This window comes from Hyalella azteca, unplaced genomic scaffold (assembly GCF_000764305.2).
Source record: "Hyalella azteca isolate HAZT.00-mixed unplaced genomic scaffold, Hazt_2.0.2 contig5114, whole genome shotgun sequence".
Taxonomy (NCBI): domain Eukaryota; kingdom Metazoa; phylum Arthropoda; class Malacostraca; order Amphipoda; family Hyalellidae; genus Hyalella; species Hyalella azteca.
Window position 1 is genome coordinate 612,939 of NW_025935314.1, and position 18,583 is coordinate 631,521.

General features: G+C 39.7%; 1 protein-coding gene across 5 annotated transcripts in view; it reads right to left on the bottom strand.

Annotated features, from left to right (window-relative positions):
- Positions 1-18,583, bottom strand: part of LOC108675487 (RNA-binding protein 24-B) — a 71,411-nt gene that overhangs the window by 41,719 nt on the left and 11,109 nt on the right. For all 5 annotated transcript variants that reach the window (XM_018163511.2, XM_018163513.1, XM_018163512.1 and 2 more), the window contains exons 2-3: positions 9,735-9,900; positions 603-678 (exon numbers count right to left, since the gene is read on the bottom strand). In XM_018163511.2, coding sequence (XP_018019000.1) covers positions 603-678; positions 9,735-9,900 — 242 coding nt within the window. The remainder of the gene's footprint in view (positions 1-602; positions 679-9,734; positions 9,901-18,583) is intronic.

The window sequence follows — 18,583 nt, forward strand, 5'->3', positions numbered from 1 at the left end:
TCAACACACATCGTATAAATGTTTCAACGATCTTGTACACAAACAGAACCTGAGCCTGAATTGGCAAATTTCGTTTCGGTGGACAAACGATCAAAATAAACTTTTGGGAAAACAAATCAATCGTAATTTTTACGATGATCGTAATTTTTATGATGATCGTAATTTGTACGATGATCGTAACTTGTACGATGACCGTAATTTTTCGTAATTTTACGATGATCATAATTTTTACATTGATCGTAGTATATACGATGATCGTAGTTTTGACGGTGATCGTAATTTTCAGGATGATCGTAATTTTTTCGATGATTGTAATTTTTTCGATGATTGTAATTTTTACGATTATCGTATTTTTTATTTTTATCGTAGTTTTTACCTTGATCGTAATTTTTACGATGATCGTAATGTTAAATTTTAATCATTTTAGCCCAATTCTCAGCCAGGTTAAGCTGTGGCACAGTATAACTTATTCTTCTTACGCAATCACGTACGGGATAAGTGGGTAACCATGGTAACTAAGTGGGTCATGGTGGGGGTGCTGGTAACATGTGGGTGGGGGGAGGGGTGTGATGGGTAAAAATAAGTGTGTCAGGTTGACTCACCCGTACTGGGGAGGCAGGAAGGTCTGGTAGCGATGCATCGTAGCGGCCGCCGTCGCGTACGCTTCAGGGGTCATAACTGTAACAGCAGGTAATTATGTTAGGTAGGAATAGCATGGGGAGGGTAATGGTAGGTAGGAATAACATGAGGAGGGTAATGGTAGGTAGGAATAATGATGTGTGTAAGGTAATGTATATATAGAATAACACATATACAGTTTATATGGCAATGAATAACGTGGCTTTCATTATGCTTAGCTGATATAACTATATAAGCAAAAATTATTCGGCCCTTATTTAGGAGCCTAGTGTTTGTTACAAGTAGATATATGATGCAGTAAATATGTATATAAGCATAAGTGCAGTAAGCTAACAACGCTTGATTCCTTACATGTCTGAAAAAGTACAAAATTGCAATATCTCAATTTTGTAAAGGAGATTGCTATTTATCAAACATGTATTATAAGTTGTAATCTATGTTGCGTAAATAGTTGTAATCTATTGTAGTATAGTTGTAATTTATCTATAATAGTTTTAATATAATTTATAGTAGTAGTAATTGTAATCTATGTTGCATTAACTATTCAGAAAGCAAACAGGACAGAATCCATCATAAAATAAATTGGACGTAGGCTGTCCTCGAAAAAAGCTCTGTTGAAATGAAAGATGTTTAAAAAAACGTAAACTTCAGAGCTCTTGTATTAGTAAACTTTAACATATTGAATGAAAATTAAACTTTAAGGACTTAAATACCCGATCCAAGATACCACACCCGTTAGACGGTCAATAACACGGCCATAACACGGCCACAACACGGCCATAACACGACCATAACACAGCCATAACACAGCCATAACACGGCCATAACACATCCATAACCCCACCATAACATGGCCATAACACGGCCATAACACAGCCACAACACGGTCATAACACAGCCATAACACATCTATAACCCCACCATAACACTGCCATAACACAACCACAACACGGCCATAACACGGCTATAACACTGTCATAACACAGCCATAACACGGCCATAACACTGTCATAACACAGCCATAACACGGCCATAACACCGCCATGACACGGCCATAACACATCCACAACACGGCCATAACACTGTCATAACACGGCCATAACACGGCCATAACAGTCATACTCTACAGTCACGTACACGGCTGGCGCAGGCGGAGGCTCCCTGGCCGATAAGATACGCGCGTATCTCTGCCGTATCCTGCACGTGCGCTACGTGTCTGCCGTATGAGCTGCTGCACCACACGTTATTTACGCACATGAATTCATTACATTAAATGCATTCATTCTTTGACTCGCAGTTAGTCATTTACCTGCAGGTAGTCTTTCATTCATTGGCATCCAGTCATACAATCAGTCATTCAATCATTCATCTGTTCATACATTGACAAGTAGTCATCCATTCATTGGCACGCAGTCATTTAATCATTCATTCGTTTATACATTGACAAATAGTCATCCATTCATTGGCACGCAGGCATTCAATCATTAATTAGTTCATACATTGACAAGTAGTCTTTCATTCATTGGCACGCAGTCATTCAATCATTCATTCGTTCATACATTGACAAGTAGTCATCCATTCATTGGCACGTAGTCTTTCATTCATTGACAAGCAGTCACTTATTCATAGTCACGCAGTCTTTCATGCATTTTCACGCAGTCATTCATGCCACGCAGTTAAATATGCGTTAGCATGCAGCATGCTTTGGAACGCAGTCATTCACGCGTGGGCATGCAGCCATTCATGCATTGAACGCATGAATAATTCATAAAATTCGCCGACACGGAACATCAATGTTCAACTTCAGCCAATAACTCTCATTACACTCATTTAGGTTTTTTAAAAGAATGAATAATTAATAATTATTGAATGAGTAACTTGTAAGCTACATTAATATTCCATAAGAAGTCACGCATGAATGACACGCTCGCTCTCACCTCGGTCGTTTATGTCATTCACGAACCGTTGTCATTTTCACGACTAATCTACTATCATTTTTCTGTCAAAGTTTATCGCTTTGTTATCGCTTTGTGCTCCTGTTTTGCCATCCACCTCATCCAGTCTACCAAGACACTTCTGTGTCTCAAAAACATTATTATTTCATCAATATCCTTTCTCTTTTATTAGGATCTCAAAAAGGAAATCTTCGGCGTGCACAAGGATTAACAATTCCTATATTATTAGGCCTTCTCAGTAATTTAAATCTGTGTGCAATTTCTTAGACCAATGAGAAATACAATGGACCTAAAGATATATATTATTCTAATTAATTTAATCATTATATTTAGTGCAATGAAGTCATATTTAAGAAAAAATTGAAGAGAAAAAAAGAGAAAGCAATATAACTTCAGGCCTCAAAAAGGCTAACTAGAGGCTGGTTTAGGCTAGACGAAGTTAATTCAGTAGGATAATGTTATGGATAACGTAGGATAATGGTTATAATGTTATGGATAACATTATAACAATTGTATGGATGTTGTTATGGCTAACGTTTGGTCTGTTTTGTAGCGCTGCTTAATTAAGGAGCTTGGAAGCTGAGAAGCTGCGCCTGGCGATGCTGATAAGCGGACGCTGATAACGCGCTTAGCTCTGCCAGCTCTGACTAGAGGATGTCATCATGCCTAGACATGGTGTGCTGACACGTCATCATGCCTGGACATGGTGTGCTGTGGCAGCATGCCTAGACATGGTATGGTGACACGTCATCATGCCTAGACATGCTATGCTGACACGTCAGCATGCCTAGACATGGTATGCTGACACGTCATCATGCCTAGACATGGTATGCTGACACGTCATCATACCTAGACATGCTATGCTGACACGTCAGCATGCCTAGACATGCTATGCTGACACGTCATCATGCCTAGACATGGTATGCTGACACGTCATCATGCCTAGACATGGTATGCTGATACGTCATCATGCCTAGACGTGGTGTGCTGACACGTCATCATGCCTAGACGTGGTGTGCTGACACGTCATCATGCCTAGACATGGCGTGCTGACACGTCATCATACCTAGACGTGAAGTGCTGACACGTCAGCTTACCTAGACATGAAGTGCTGATACGTCATCATGCCTAGACGTGGTGTGCTGACACGTCATCATGCCTAGACGTGGTATGCTGACACGTCATCATGCCTAGACATGCTATGCTGACACCTCAGCATGCCTAGACATGATATGCTGATACGTCAGCTTACCTAGACGTGAAGTGTTGATACGTCATCATGCCTAGACATGGTATGCTGACACGCGAGCATACCTAGACATGAAGTGCTGATATGTCATCATGCCTACACATGGCGTGCTGACACGTCATCATGCCTAGACATGGTACGCTGCACGTCAGCATACCTAGACATGAAGTGCTAAAATGGCAGCATACCTAGACATGGCGTGCTGGCACGGCTGCTTACCTAGACATGGCGTCCTGGCATGGCAGAGTGAGGGGAGAGTGAGGGGAGAGTGGGGGGAGAGTGAGGGGAGTGAGGGTAGAGTGAGGGTAGAGTGAGGGGAGAGTGAGGGTAGAGTGAGGGTAGAGTGAAGGGAGAGGACGCTATTCTTAGCCCAGCCCTCAGGCCCTCAGGACGTCTTTCGTCTGCAGCCTCGAGATGCCTACAAATATTGACGTCAATATAGGCAGTAATACGCAGAAATATTGACCCTCTGAACAGCGTAAATATTGTGACTATTTTCATGACAAACTGCCAAGTGGGCATGAGTATAATTAGTATACTATTTGATATACGCGCATAATATTGATGATAATATACGATCAAGCACCAGGGCTGATATACGCAATATACGCTGAAAGATCGAGGCTCATATACGTTTAAACATCAGTGATGATATATGCAATATACGGTGCAATATCGAGGCTCTTATACACTGAAACATCAGTGCTGCTAAACGCAATATACGTTGAAACCTCAGGGCTGCTATACGCAATATACGGTGAAGCATCGTGGCTGATATACGGTAAAACTTCAGAGCTGATATATGGTGACACAGCATGGCTGAAATACGGTGAAACGCCATGGCTGATATACGGTGAAATTTCAGGGCTAATATACGGTGAAACTTCAGGGCTAATATACGGTGAAACTTCAGGGCTGATATACGGTGAAACCTGATGGCTGATATACGGTGAAACAGCATGGCTGATATACGGTGAAACTTTAGGGCTGATATACGGTGAAACTTCAGGGCTTATATACGGTGAAACCTGATGGCTGATATACGGTGAAACAGCATGGCTGATAAATGCAATATACCGTGAAACGTCATAGCTGATATACGGCGAAACGTCAGGGCTGATAAACGGTGAAATTTCAGGGCTAATATACGGCGAAACCTGATGGCTGCTATACGGTGAAACAGCATGGCTGATAAAATGCAATATACCGTGAAACGTTATGGCTGATATACGGTGAAATGTCATAGCTGATATACGGAATATTGGCACAAATTACAGTGCTGTTATACGGTCCAACGGACTAACCGTTGAGTGACTCTGAATATATAAAATTATTGCGTAAATTAACAGAATATTTAACAAGTGATGTAAATTACGGAAAAGTCAAGGCAGTAACCTAATATTAGGTCTTCTCAAGAAATGCCATTAATCTAAAGTAGTTAGTCTGTTAAAACACACAGCGGAAATCTGGTCCTAAAACCGGGACAATCGGAATAAGAAACTTAATTGGTGTTTAAATGAACAGGGCCCATACTTTCAAAAAAAGTTGAGAGATCGTAAGTTCATCAGCCAATCATTGACGCCTTTTAAGCAAAATCCACCAATCATAGACAAGAAAATAAGCGTAAGTCCTTACGTTCACTTAGCTAGTTTTGTAAGCATGGCTCCTGGCAGGGCTATAGAAATACACTGATTTCACTTGTAGTGAAAATGTCATAGTACAGTGTTAGAGTGTATGTGTGTAATCTCATAGTCATACTAATGCCAGGTTGCACAGCATGCATATACATCACGGCATATACAGGTTCCACAGCACATATACATATATATCATGACATATACAGGTTGCACAGCATATATATATCACTGCATGTACAGGTTATACAGTATATATATGTCACGACATATACAGATTACACAGCATATATACATCACTGTATGTAAAGGTATATATAGAGGTGTATAGAGGCTACACAGCATATATATATATATCACAGCATATACAGGTTGCACAGCATATATGTATACACCACTGAATATACAGGCTACACAGCAAGCTGCAGGCCGCAGGCGCTGTACACGTGCGACCAGCGCAGGTGTGCGGCGCTGCGCAGGTGTTGGGCAAACACCGGTGTGTGGTGTGTGTGGTGTGTGTGAAATGTGTGGTGTGTGTTGTGTGTGATGTGTGTGAAATGTGTGGTGTGTGGTGTGTGTGNTGCTGCACAACTGCTGCACAACTGCTGCACAACTGCTGCACAACTGCTGCACAACTGCTGCACAACTGCTGCACAACTGCTGCACAACTGCTGCACAACTGCTGCACAACTGCTGCACAACTGCTGCACAACTGCTGCACAACTGCTGCACAACTGCTGCACAACTGCTGCACAACTGCTGCACAACTGCTGCACAACTGCTGCACAACTGCTGCACAACTGCTGCACAACTGCTGCACAACTGCTGCACAACTGCTGCACAACTGCTGCACAACTGCTGCACAACTGCTGCACAACTGCTGCACAACTGCTGCACAACTGCTGCACAACTGCTGCACAACTGCTGCACAACTGCTGCACAACTGCTGCACAACTGCTGCACAACTGCTGCACAACTGCTGCACAACTGCTGCACAACTGCTGCACAACTGCTGCACAACTGCTGCACAACTGCTGCACAACTGCTGCACAACTGCTGCACAACTGCTGCACAACTGCTGCACAACTGCTGCACAACTGCTGCACAACTGCTGCACAACTGCTGCACAACTGCTGCACAACTGCTGCACAACTGCTGCACAACTGCTGCACAACTGCTGCACAACTGCTGCACAACTGCTGCACAACTGCTGCACAACTGCTGCACAACTGCTGCACAACTGCTGCACAACTGCTGCACAACTGCTGCACAACTGCTGCACAACTGCTGCACAACTGCTGCACAACTGCTGCACAACTGCTGCACAACTGCTGCACAACTGCTGCATAACTGCTGCACAACTGCTGCACAACTGCTGCACAACTGCACTAAACGGCTGTACGTTATAGGTGAAAGTCTCGGCTTTATTTTTCAGCGGTACGCTTTAAAGTTATAGTAGTACGATACAGTACTACTACAGTACTCTACAGTACAGTAGGGTAGTAGTAGTAGTAATTTAATTGTAAGATAGGCGAGTGCATTGCAATTAAACGGTACGGCTGTACGTCCAAAAATTACTGCAATTATATACAAATTTAAAGAATTATTAAATAATATGTGCATTATATGTGTATATGTGTATATAAGAATTAACACTACCGTAGTAATTTTATCCTTATTTAGAAAACCCTAATCGAAAAAAGAGTTTCATCCTTTTGAAAATGGATTTGATGTTATATGGGTAGAATTAATTTTCATAAATAAAATATTATTTGTTAGAGTTATTTTATTAATTTCTGGGCATTTTCTCGATACGTTGAATAATGAGTAAATTCTTCAGTAGCAAGATTTGGTCACTTGAGGGCAGGATAGAATTTGTTAAACAGGAAGGTTTTAAACGCACGGAACTCGCCCGACCGGTGATATGCTCTGCTTCTGCCACGTGATACTCTGCAGCCGCTGAGCCTGTAGAGTATCAGGAGACTCTGCACACTTTGCAGAGCACCAGCACACTTTGCAGAGCACCAGCACACTTTGCAGAGCACCGGCACACTTTGCAGAGCACCAGCACACTCTGCAGAGCACCAGCACACTTTGCAGAGCACCAGCACACTTTGCAGAGCACCGACACACCTGTCTCTTATACACATCTAGATGTGTATAAGAGACAGACGCTACACGAGGCCAGTACGCTACACGAGAAAAGTACGCTACACGAGGCCAGTACGCTACACGAGGCCAGTACGCTACACGAGGCCAGTACGCTACACGAGGCCAGTACGCTACACGAGAAAAGTACGCTACACGAGGCCAGTACGCTACACGAGGCCAGTAGCATGATAATTAGTGGCGCTATCATTTAAAGCTTATTATTTATTATTTATTAATTAGTGGCCACTAAAACTATCATTTAAAAGTTGTAATGGCCGCCACTACTGTCCACGTGTACAAGGCGCATCGTGTTACGAGGTCGCGCGTTATTTAGCTCAGTATCTGTTATTATTTATATACGTTAATTAGCGTAGATATATGAGTATCGCGTTATTTAGCTCAGTGTCTGGCATGTAAAGCTGGGCTGCGTGGCTGCCGGTGTGGTGTATTGAATGTCAGTCTGGTGCCGGTGAAGGAAAGATAGAAAGAAAGTGGGAAAGAAATAAGGAAAGAAAAAAGGAAAGAAAAATGGAAAGAAAAAAGGAAAGAAAAAGGAAAGGAAAAAGGAAAGAAATAAGGAAAGAAAAAGGGAAAGAAATGAGGAAAGAGCGCGTGAGGAAAATATGTACAGAGAGAAAGAAATGCGTAAGAGATAGAGATAAGGAATGAACAACAAGAATTTGATGATGAGGTTAGAAAGGAATAAACAGGTTAAAATTAGAAATGCTCGAGTGTGCGAGAAAAATATATACAGAGAGAATGAAATAAGGACGAGATAGAGATAAGGAATGAACAACAAGAATTTGATGATGATGTTGGAAAGGAATAAACAGGTTAAAATTAGAAAATGGTCGAGTGTAAGGAACATAACGAGTTCATTATATTGAGTGATAATGACACGAAGGGATTGATAGTGAAAGCAAATGAGATTAATAGGTGAAAAATGAAAAAGATGGATAGAGAGGAGAGGAAATGAGTAGAAAGAGTGCGGAGATAAGAAGAGAAGAGAAGAACAGTGAAGATTAGAGAAAAGAAAAAGAAGAAAGGCAGAGTGGAGAGGTAGAGAATAGACGAAAAGATGAGAAGAAAGATCAGAGAGGAAAGGAAGAGAGGAGAAAGAGAGAAGAGAAGAGAGGCGAGTGCGACAGATACCCTGTAGCTCCAACGCTCGTATCACGTGACGGCCTCAGACAGCAGCAGGTGTATCTAGTGAGCAGCAGGTGTATCTAGTGAGCATCAGGTGTATCTAGTGAGCAGCAGGTGTATCTAGTGAGCAGCAGGTGTATCTACTGCACTGGCACTGCACTGCCACTGCACTGCCACTGCACTGCCACTGCACTGCCACTGCACTGCCACTGCACTGCCACTGCACTGCCACTGCACTGCCACTGCACTGGCACTGCCACGTATCCGAAGTCTATGTTATTTAATTTCTAAGTAGAGAAGCGACTCGACCTTATTTATCAAGTGTAAAAAATAAATGGAGAAACTCAGGTAAAAATATATGATTTTTATTACATTTATTGTTAAGATGACAGCGCATGACTGACCGTACCGTAATGCTGGCATACAACACAGCAATGATGGTTACAGTCATGGTAGCGAGTCAGCGACATTGTAAAAAGACCACTAAATTATAGGAGCCTCAAATGGTCAACTTACGCGACTGACAGGAAAATTATTGCGCAATCACCTTAATTTTTTCGTTATAATGCCCAATATTTATTGTACGTGGTGTTTATATTAGCACTAACTGACGGGTTATGTGATCTGGATTTATAGGAATAATATGATATGGCGTAGGGTTTATAATACCAACTATAGTTAGTTAGGAATTCCTTTCCTTGTAATTCGTCTCCTTGCCTAATATTATAATTTTTTTATTAGCACTAATCTGACTTGGGTTATATGATATAAAATTAAAATGGTATGACACAGAGTTTATAATATCAAATTATTTCATGTAGGAATACCATTACACGCACCATAGTAGCTCTGTTCGTCCGTCGTGGCGCTGGTGACGCCGGCCATGATTAATAATTAAAATACCATGACATAGAGTTAATAATAACAAATTACATCAGGTATGAATACCATTACACGCACCATAGTAGCTCTGTTCGTCCGCCGTGGCGCTGGTGACGCCGGCCGCGCGCTGGGGGTTGTGCTTTGCGCCGATGAAGGCGTAGTTGACGTTAGACTTGCGGCCCTGGATGACGGGGTTAGGGTTCTGTACTGCACGCGCAGCCGCCTTCGTATCGGCCATCGTAACCTGGAAATAAAGTATGAAGATCGTATTAGTGAAATAGAATCAAAAGAAATATCAAACGAATCAATTTTTAATCAAACTTGACTCTGTATCGGCCATTATGTTTCACTATGTATGGGCTATTATTTATGATTATGTTTGTGATGATTATGTTTATTATGATTATGTTTCACAATGTATCGGCCATCGTAACCTGGCAATAAAAATACAATAAATTAGTAAAGTGCAATCCAGTGCCAGGTATTAAAACGGAAAACAAATAAATGAGACATGAAATGAACGCTAGTAAACGGCCTACCTATATACTATCATCGTATCATTGAAACAGAATTAAAAAAAAAAGTAGACAAATCAATTTTTAATCAAACTTGACTATATGACAGCCTTTGCACGGAAAGGCTGTAACCTGGAAATAAAGCATAAAGATCGTATCAAGGAAATAGAATTAAAAGAAAAATCAAACTATTTTTATTATTGACATTAACGATTTTATCGAACGATTTTTTGATTAAAAATTTATTTAATCAAACTTGACTAGATGACAGCCTTTGCATGGAAAGGCTGTAACCAGGAAATAAAAGCATAAAGATCGTATCAGTGAAACAGAATTAAAAGAAAAATCACACGAATCAATTTTTAATCAAACTTGACTAGATGGCCGCCCTTGTATCGACCATTGTAACATGGAATTAAACACACAACATTCGTATTTCTGAATCAAAATTAAAAGGAAAATCAATCAAAAATTAATACATTTTTATTGAAATTCGTCTTAATTTCGTCATGGCAGCTCTACCGTAAATATACAAATTTTCACTAACTTCGGAGATATTCTAGATGATGGACCGGTTTGTCAAGAATTCTTTTGTTTTAAATATGGACGGATGAAAAATTTTTCTAAATGATCGTCATTGACACAAATGGTCACTTATATACTCACATTATATACATATAAAATTCTGGGTACTATTCAAATTTGCATCATTAACTAACTGATAACTAACCAACTCCTACTAAAAAAATTCTAGGCGAACAAATTAGCAAAACACATCAGATGATCGCAAAGAGCTTCAACGTTGGCTAAATTTCTAAAGTTGAGATTAAATTAAAAAGGTATGTTTTGACGAAACCAAAAATGAATGACAAATGAGAATTAGACATTAGCGTGTTTGCAAGGTATTAGTGCAAAATCAAAAAATTAAAGTAAAAAACGCAAAGTTTTTATTTTTTCAATTTTTTAGTTCTCGTAGTTTTTATGGGATCCCGAACGCCCAAAAACGTCAGTCTCAGTCGTAAAAATATCGAAATAGAAAAATACATAAAAGTTTGATGGGATAATGAGATACTGTTTCCATTAGCTGCTAAATGGGATGTCTGATGGAAATATTTTTTTTTCGGAAGCAGATATGATCGATGGGATGTCTGATGATCATTTCTGTGATGATCATGAGTTTAATGAGGATAATCGTTAAGATAATCGTTAATTAGGTGTCATTGTAGGCTGTGGATACAGCCACTCGCAGAAACTGTCAGAACATCCCGCTTGATAAGCCTTATTAAAAAAATTTCATCAAAAAACCCACTGTTTTCTCTTTCGAATTCGTTAAAATTTCTGTTATCTTAAATTCTGTTTTTTTTTAGTTTGAAAATTTTGCCATTTATTGTCTGAACGTTTTTTTCTAATGAAAATGTAAAGTCACAGTTAAAAAATAAGAAGTGAATTTCAAGGTTTGGTCAATAAACTACAAAGGTTCAGAAGTGACTGACGTGAGTTTGTTTAATGATACCAGTGGAAAAAAGTTTAGGCTTAAAAAAGTTCATGTTTCAAAAGTTCCATTGATTAGTTTTGAATCAAGTGCATCGAAAACTCATCATGTATTCGGGAGATAGAAAAGAATCACGAAACGCATGTAAGATAAAGAGGCGTTTGAACGCTTGCCAAGAGCGTTGTTACGGCTGTGCTCCATTTAACTCAATATATTCCGGAATATTCTATATACTATTAAAAATATATTATATTGTGTACGCATAATATTCAGTATGACTATATAAACTCTATCGCCATGAATTACTGGTTGCAGATCAATTCAACTCTTTGCAAGTTATTCGATCAATGCGATTTCGCTCAATTATTCTAAAACCAATTGTTACTTTACATCCTTGTTTTTAAATCAAGCAGCTCTGTACATTTTTATTTTATTTATTTATTTTTTTTTAAATGCCTCCCACACTCACCATTCCAACAAAACGGAATTAATTTTATTAATTAAATACAGGGAATGGTTTCATGTCAAAGATCAGGGCCCCAAGTACGAATAAATTTACGAGTACGAATAAATTCATTTCACGTAGGCCCTTCACTCGATGCCTAAATTAAAAGTTTGCATTTCGGCTCAACGCTACTCTGCTATCGATCGTTACTCTATTGCTAACAGTAATTTAATTCTAATAATCCATTCCAGTTCACTAGGTTATCTCTACTTAAAGTGTAAATGAGGAAGTTGAAAGAGAGTACAATAAAAAATTAACTGTTTGCCCTAACGCTATTCCTACCTGTAGTTAAATAAGTTAGTCTAAACACAGTACAGTAAATAGCGAACTTTAGTCATCTGTTCTAACGCTATTCCTACCAAAATCGAAATACAGTAAATAGCGAACTTTAATCATCTGTTCTAACGCTATTCCTAACCGAATTTTTGATGAGGTAGTCAGCAGGAAACAGTACAGATTATAGCGAGTTTTAGCGCTATTCCTACTGAGATATGAACAAGTCAGGCCCTGAGAGGGGCACTCTAGAAGGCACGAGCTTAGCTCTAATGCGTCGCCGGTCGATCGCGAGACGAGATGGGGCAGCGCTACCATGTACGTCGTTAGCGTTACCATGTGCGTCGTGTGTACGTCGTTAACGTTACCATGCGCGTCGTGTGTGTTTGTGTGCGTCGTTATGCCAACTGTATGTTTATTTTCGTGACTGCTGTAGTGCCACCACCGCTGGCACTGTGCCACCTTCGGCGGGATATCGCGCTTAACTGCACCTTTTATATTCTATAGTTCCTATCTCATTAAATTTTTTCATCACATTCTCCTAAAATATAATGTAGAATCTATTGGTCAGTTGAATGTAAAGTTAAAATTAGGTTAGAAATTAATGTTACGAGTAATTTTGAGCAATTATTTAGAAATTTTGAGCGTGAAGCGTTCGGCTAAACATGGCAGGGTTAAGCGGCAGCGCCAGACAAATTTAGTGAGCTTGAAGAGGCCATGTTGGGTTCATTGCAGTTTGATATATAACATGGCGGTTCACGACATCATGTTTCACTGCATTGGGGTTCACTGCGTTGTGTTCACGTCATTGCAGTTCATTACAGTGTGATTTATTGCATTATGACTCGAGGCAATTTGATGTACTGAGTTGTGATTCATGATATTGACGTACAATATATTTTTCTTTAATTAAGCATTGTGATTCACGGCATTGTAACTCATTTCATTGTGGCGTACGGCATTTTTCTTCCTGGCACAGTCATGATAGATGGCACAGTCACGGCAGATGACACAGTCATGTCAGATGGCACAGTCATGGCAGATGGCACAGTCATGGCAGATGGCATAGTCACGGCAGATGGCACAGTCATGTCATATGGCACAGTCATGCCATATGGCAAAGTCATGTCATATGACACATTCATGGCAGATGGCACAGTCATGTCATATGGCACAGTCATGTCATATGGCAAAGTCATGTCATATGACACAGTCATGGCAGATGGCACAGTCATGGCAGATGGCACAGTCATGGTAGATGGCACAGTCATGTCATATGGCACAGTCATAGCAGATGACACAGTCAAGTCATATACACAGTCATGGCAGATGGCACAGTCATGTCATATGGCACAGTCATAGCAGATGACACAGTCATGTCATATACACAGTCATGGCAGATGGCACAGTCATGGCAGATGGCACAGTCATAGCAGATAACACTGTCATGTCATATGGCACAGTCATGTCATATGGCACAGTCATGTCATATGACACAGTCATGGCAGATGACACAGTCATGGCAGATGACACAGTCATGGTGGAAGACGCAATCGAGGCAGATGGCACAGTCATGTCATATGGAACAGTCGTGGCAGATGGCACAGTCATGACATATGGCACAGTCATGACACAGTCATGGCGCAGTCAAGCAGGCAATTGAGACGCAGGATGGCTCAGATGACAGCGTCTGCGACGCGTGCTGGTGCCAAAGTCTTGAGCCAGGAGCAGCCATTCGTGCACTTATACTGAATTAACGTGTATATTTATATATTAGAAGAATACACGTGTAAATGAGATAAATGCGTGATAATGCACACATATATGCGTGATAATAAACATTTATATGTGTGACAATAAACATCTATATTGGGATTATTCGGCAGAAGTTCTCCCTTTATTAGTCAGTTTATTTGGAAAAAGTGAGGTTTGAAAAAATGTTCATGTTTCAAAAGTTCATTTATTAGTTTGAAATCAAGGGCATGGAAAACTCACAGAGCTATTGTGTATATTTATATATACACATTTATATTGGGATAATTCGGCAGAAGTTCTTACTTTATGCAAGCCTGATTGAATACCAGAGAATGTTTTTAAATATATACATACAGATGAGGCATGTACATGTATATAGTAGCAGCCGTGTCTCGCGAGATGGATGCTGCAACGCGTGTCCATTAGGAAGCTTTTAAAATTGCCTGATTCGCATTCTCGCTGTCACCATGAATTGCTGAGTGCCTCGATTGGCTAGAAATCTAGGGAGTTACTTGCTCTGTAGTTTACACTCTAGAGAGGTCCTTGCTCTTTTTCTTTCAATCTAGAGCATTATTTGCTCGCAGCTATCCAGCTACAGGTGTTTTAATTTACAGTTTGCAATCTATAGCGTTTTCGGCACTGTAGCGAACAATATAGAGCTTCTCTCTACATTGTAGCGAACAATATATAGAGCTTCTCTCTACATTGTAGTGAACAATATAGAGCTTCTCTCTACATTGTAGCGAACAAAATAGAACTTCTCTCTACATTGTAGCGAACAATATAGAGCTTCTCTCTACACTGTAGCGAACAATATAGGGCTTCTCTCTGCATTGTAGCGAACAAAATAGAGCTTCTCTCTACATTGTATCGAACAATATAGAGCTTCTCTCTACATTTTAGCGAACAATATAGCGTTTCTCTTAGCATTGTAGCGAACAATATAGAGCTTCTTTCTTCATTGTGGCGAACAATATAGAGCTTCTCTCTGCATTGTAGCGAACAATATAGAGCTTCTCTCTGCATTGTAGCGAACAATATAGAGCTTCTCTCTGCATTGTAGCGAACAAAATAGAGCTTCTCTTAGCATTGTAGCGAACAATATAGAGCTTCTCTCTACATTGTAGCGAACAAAATAGAGCTTCTTGCTGCATTTTAGCGAACAATATAGAGCTTCTCTCTACATTTTAGCAACAACCTAGAGCTTCTGCTACTAATTGCTTCTCCAATTAAACTATAGAACTTGCTTCGCCAATCCTATCATTGAGGTCACTTCAGAAGGTCTGTCGCTGAAATTTATTTTTCAGATTCTGATTGCACGCGTACAACGTTTTGAAATGTTCCTGTCATATCTAATGACGTATAATAAATATCTAATATCAGTCTTATTGCTGTGTTTTAACTTCTTTAAAAAGACGTCAGTTTCAGTTGAGTTTTACAGAGCAGGGAAGTATGAAAATTACAATGGAATCAAATGGTATTTTTTACACGAAGTGAATGACATGAATATGATATTTTTGAACGACCTCTAACTAAAGCAGAATGTATCATTTAGACGGCTTACAGGCATTAAAGGTATATATTTTCTCTAACTAAATCATTTCATTTGTTAATGCGGTGCGTAAATATTGTAGGAAATCCTTTAAGAGTGAATAAATGCGTGCGAGACTACATTTAATAATCATAGATTCAATAATTAAAAAGAAGAATAATAATAAATTGTTCACGAATAACGTTTTTTTATAAATAAATCCTTCCAAGAGCGCCTTTTATTTAGGTTTTCATCCATTAATTCTATGTAATACTTCAGTCAAATTTTGAAATCCCGATATTTCGTTCTAAAGAAAACAATTCCTCAAAATTCTTTGTTTTCAGAGATAATTCGTGAGAAATTATAAATCAATGACTGCCGTAGTGTGATACATTTTAAACTTTACTCATTATATTTTAATTGTGCAAATTCATTTATTTAGAGATCCGTTTCAACTGAATAATTATCATCATAAGTGTTTTGCCTAACTAGAGTCATGTGACTGCTAACTTAAATGAATAAAAATGATTTTTTGAGGTTAAACTACTGCAGTTAAAGTTTATTAATAAATTTCAACTGTAGCATGGTTTTATATAGGCATTTCAGTTTTTCAATAGAAAAGTCCCCACCCAAATAAACTGGTCACGATTTGCATGTGTCTGCTACGTCACGGTCTTCGTAAACCGTTCATTAAATCGTTACAAAATTAGTTCATCAATAAAGGATTCGTTGAAACGTTCATACATCATTAAAAGAATCTTCAAAAAGATCATAAGTCATATACGTATAGAACAAAAGGACAAAAAGTTCATATATCTTTAAAATATTTGTCAGGTCGTTCATAATTGATTCCAGGAGAAATAAAAATCGCTTTCGAGTGCAGGACTCACGCAGCACTGCACGAAGACACGACACACAGCACGAAAACACGCAACACTTTACGAAGAAATGCAACACTGCACGAAACCACGCAACACTTCACGAAAACACGCCGCTTCTACAGCCAAAAGAAGACAAACAAGCGCCTAAATACGCAATCAAAAGTTTCACGCAGAAAACGCTACGCTATCGCCATACCAATCTGAGTTATGAGCAATCATGGGCGGGATACTCAAACACGATTGCCGCAAGATCAATTAACCAATCAGTAATCACGGTTTGCAAATCACTTTTAAAAATTTACTACTTATTTCTCTGGCGCAACGATAAACGCAAATCCGAACCTGAATTAAGATCATGTATGAATAAATAAGGTAACCGGTGTTTCAAATTTAGACCCGAAAGACCCTGATGAGAATCTGGAGCCTTTCATTGACGGTTGATGATCACCCAATGATGCGCTAATAAGTTATGGGTCGGAGTCGATCTGAACAAAAATAAGTAACGCTCACGCTTCTGCTCAGGATTTGCTTCACTTGGCTCATAGTTATAGTTATTCTAAGATCACTAGAATCGAAATCAACTTCTAGTCAGAATCTTCCTTCCCTTTCCGACTCTAAAGTGTCCTGACAGGGTAGCCGAGGGGTACGAGGGGTAGCCGAAGCCGATTCATACCTAACTCGCATGCTGCCCAGAGGCCACACTTCAGGCTCGGCCGAAGCGGACATGAGCGGCTGATTTACGTGCTCCTCGAGCCTTAGGGGGCGCCTGTTGCAGGGTTAGGCCCGCATTCAAATTTTGGTTGGGGAGGAAGAGAGCGAAAAAAATGACTAGATTTAGGAGCAGCGGAATTCTCAAGCTAAAAAGTAAGAGAATCAAGGAGAAATAGTAAGAAAGACTCGTTAGAAAGAAGTATAAATAGAAGTGAGTTGCTTATTATGTCGAGATAAACAAGTAACGAGCCTGATTTGAGAGAGCGAGCTGTTTAGGTACTAAAGTCGCAAATCCACCCACGAGAAAATAGTGAGAGAAGAAAGCCTATTTTTCCTGAAGTACTATTTTTTATTTGATTGCTTTGCAAGAATAAAAATAATATTTTGACATCTTGTTTAATTTATTTTGCCCTTTCATTTTTTGTTTTCAATGTAATTGATGATACTGCAGCTGGATCTTTGGGCACAATTAGTCAAAGTTTCTATGTTCAAAGACCAAAAAAGCCAAGCCTCTTACTCACTGAAGAATTCTAGAAGTTTTTTCAGCGGCCAGCTGTCGGCTATCGAAAGTCTCCGTATTCCAAAATATGTGATAGAATTTTTAATTTTTTAAAGGAATATTTCTTTGAAAAGGTTTTTTTTCACACGAAGAAACAACAACAACAACACGCGAGAAAGTTTGGTGTTCATTAAAGAGAGAAATCTGGCAAACACGAATCATTTTTACGAAATTCGTTAATAACCAAGAGACTACTCAACAAAATGCGTAAATCCAGACCACAAAATGCGTAAATCCAGACCACAAAATGAGTAAATCCAGACCACAAAATGCGTAAATCCAGACCATGAAATGAGTAAATCCAGACCATGAAATGCGTAAATCCAGACCACAAAATGCGTAAATCAAGACCACAACCTTTACTTACTCACGTACCCCAGTGTTGATAGGACGGGTCAGAGTGAGTGTGGGGTGAGTGTGGGGTGAGTGTGGGGTGAGTGCGGGGTGAGTGCGGGGTGAGTGTGAGGTGAGTGTGGGGTGAACAAGGGCTGAAAAAGACCAAGGCGAAAGTGAAAAGAAAAAGAGTGTGATCTGAGTAAGCTGTTAGTGAGTAATGAAAAGAGAGTGAGAGGAAAGTGAAAGGGGAGTGAGGGCTGAGTAATCTTTGAGTGAAGAGTGAAAGAGAGGAAGATTAGGGGCGAATGAGGGGTATGTAAGGAGTGAGACTGAGGAGAGAAACAATGGATGAGTGTGGACTGAGTGTTA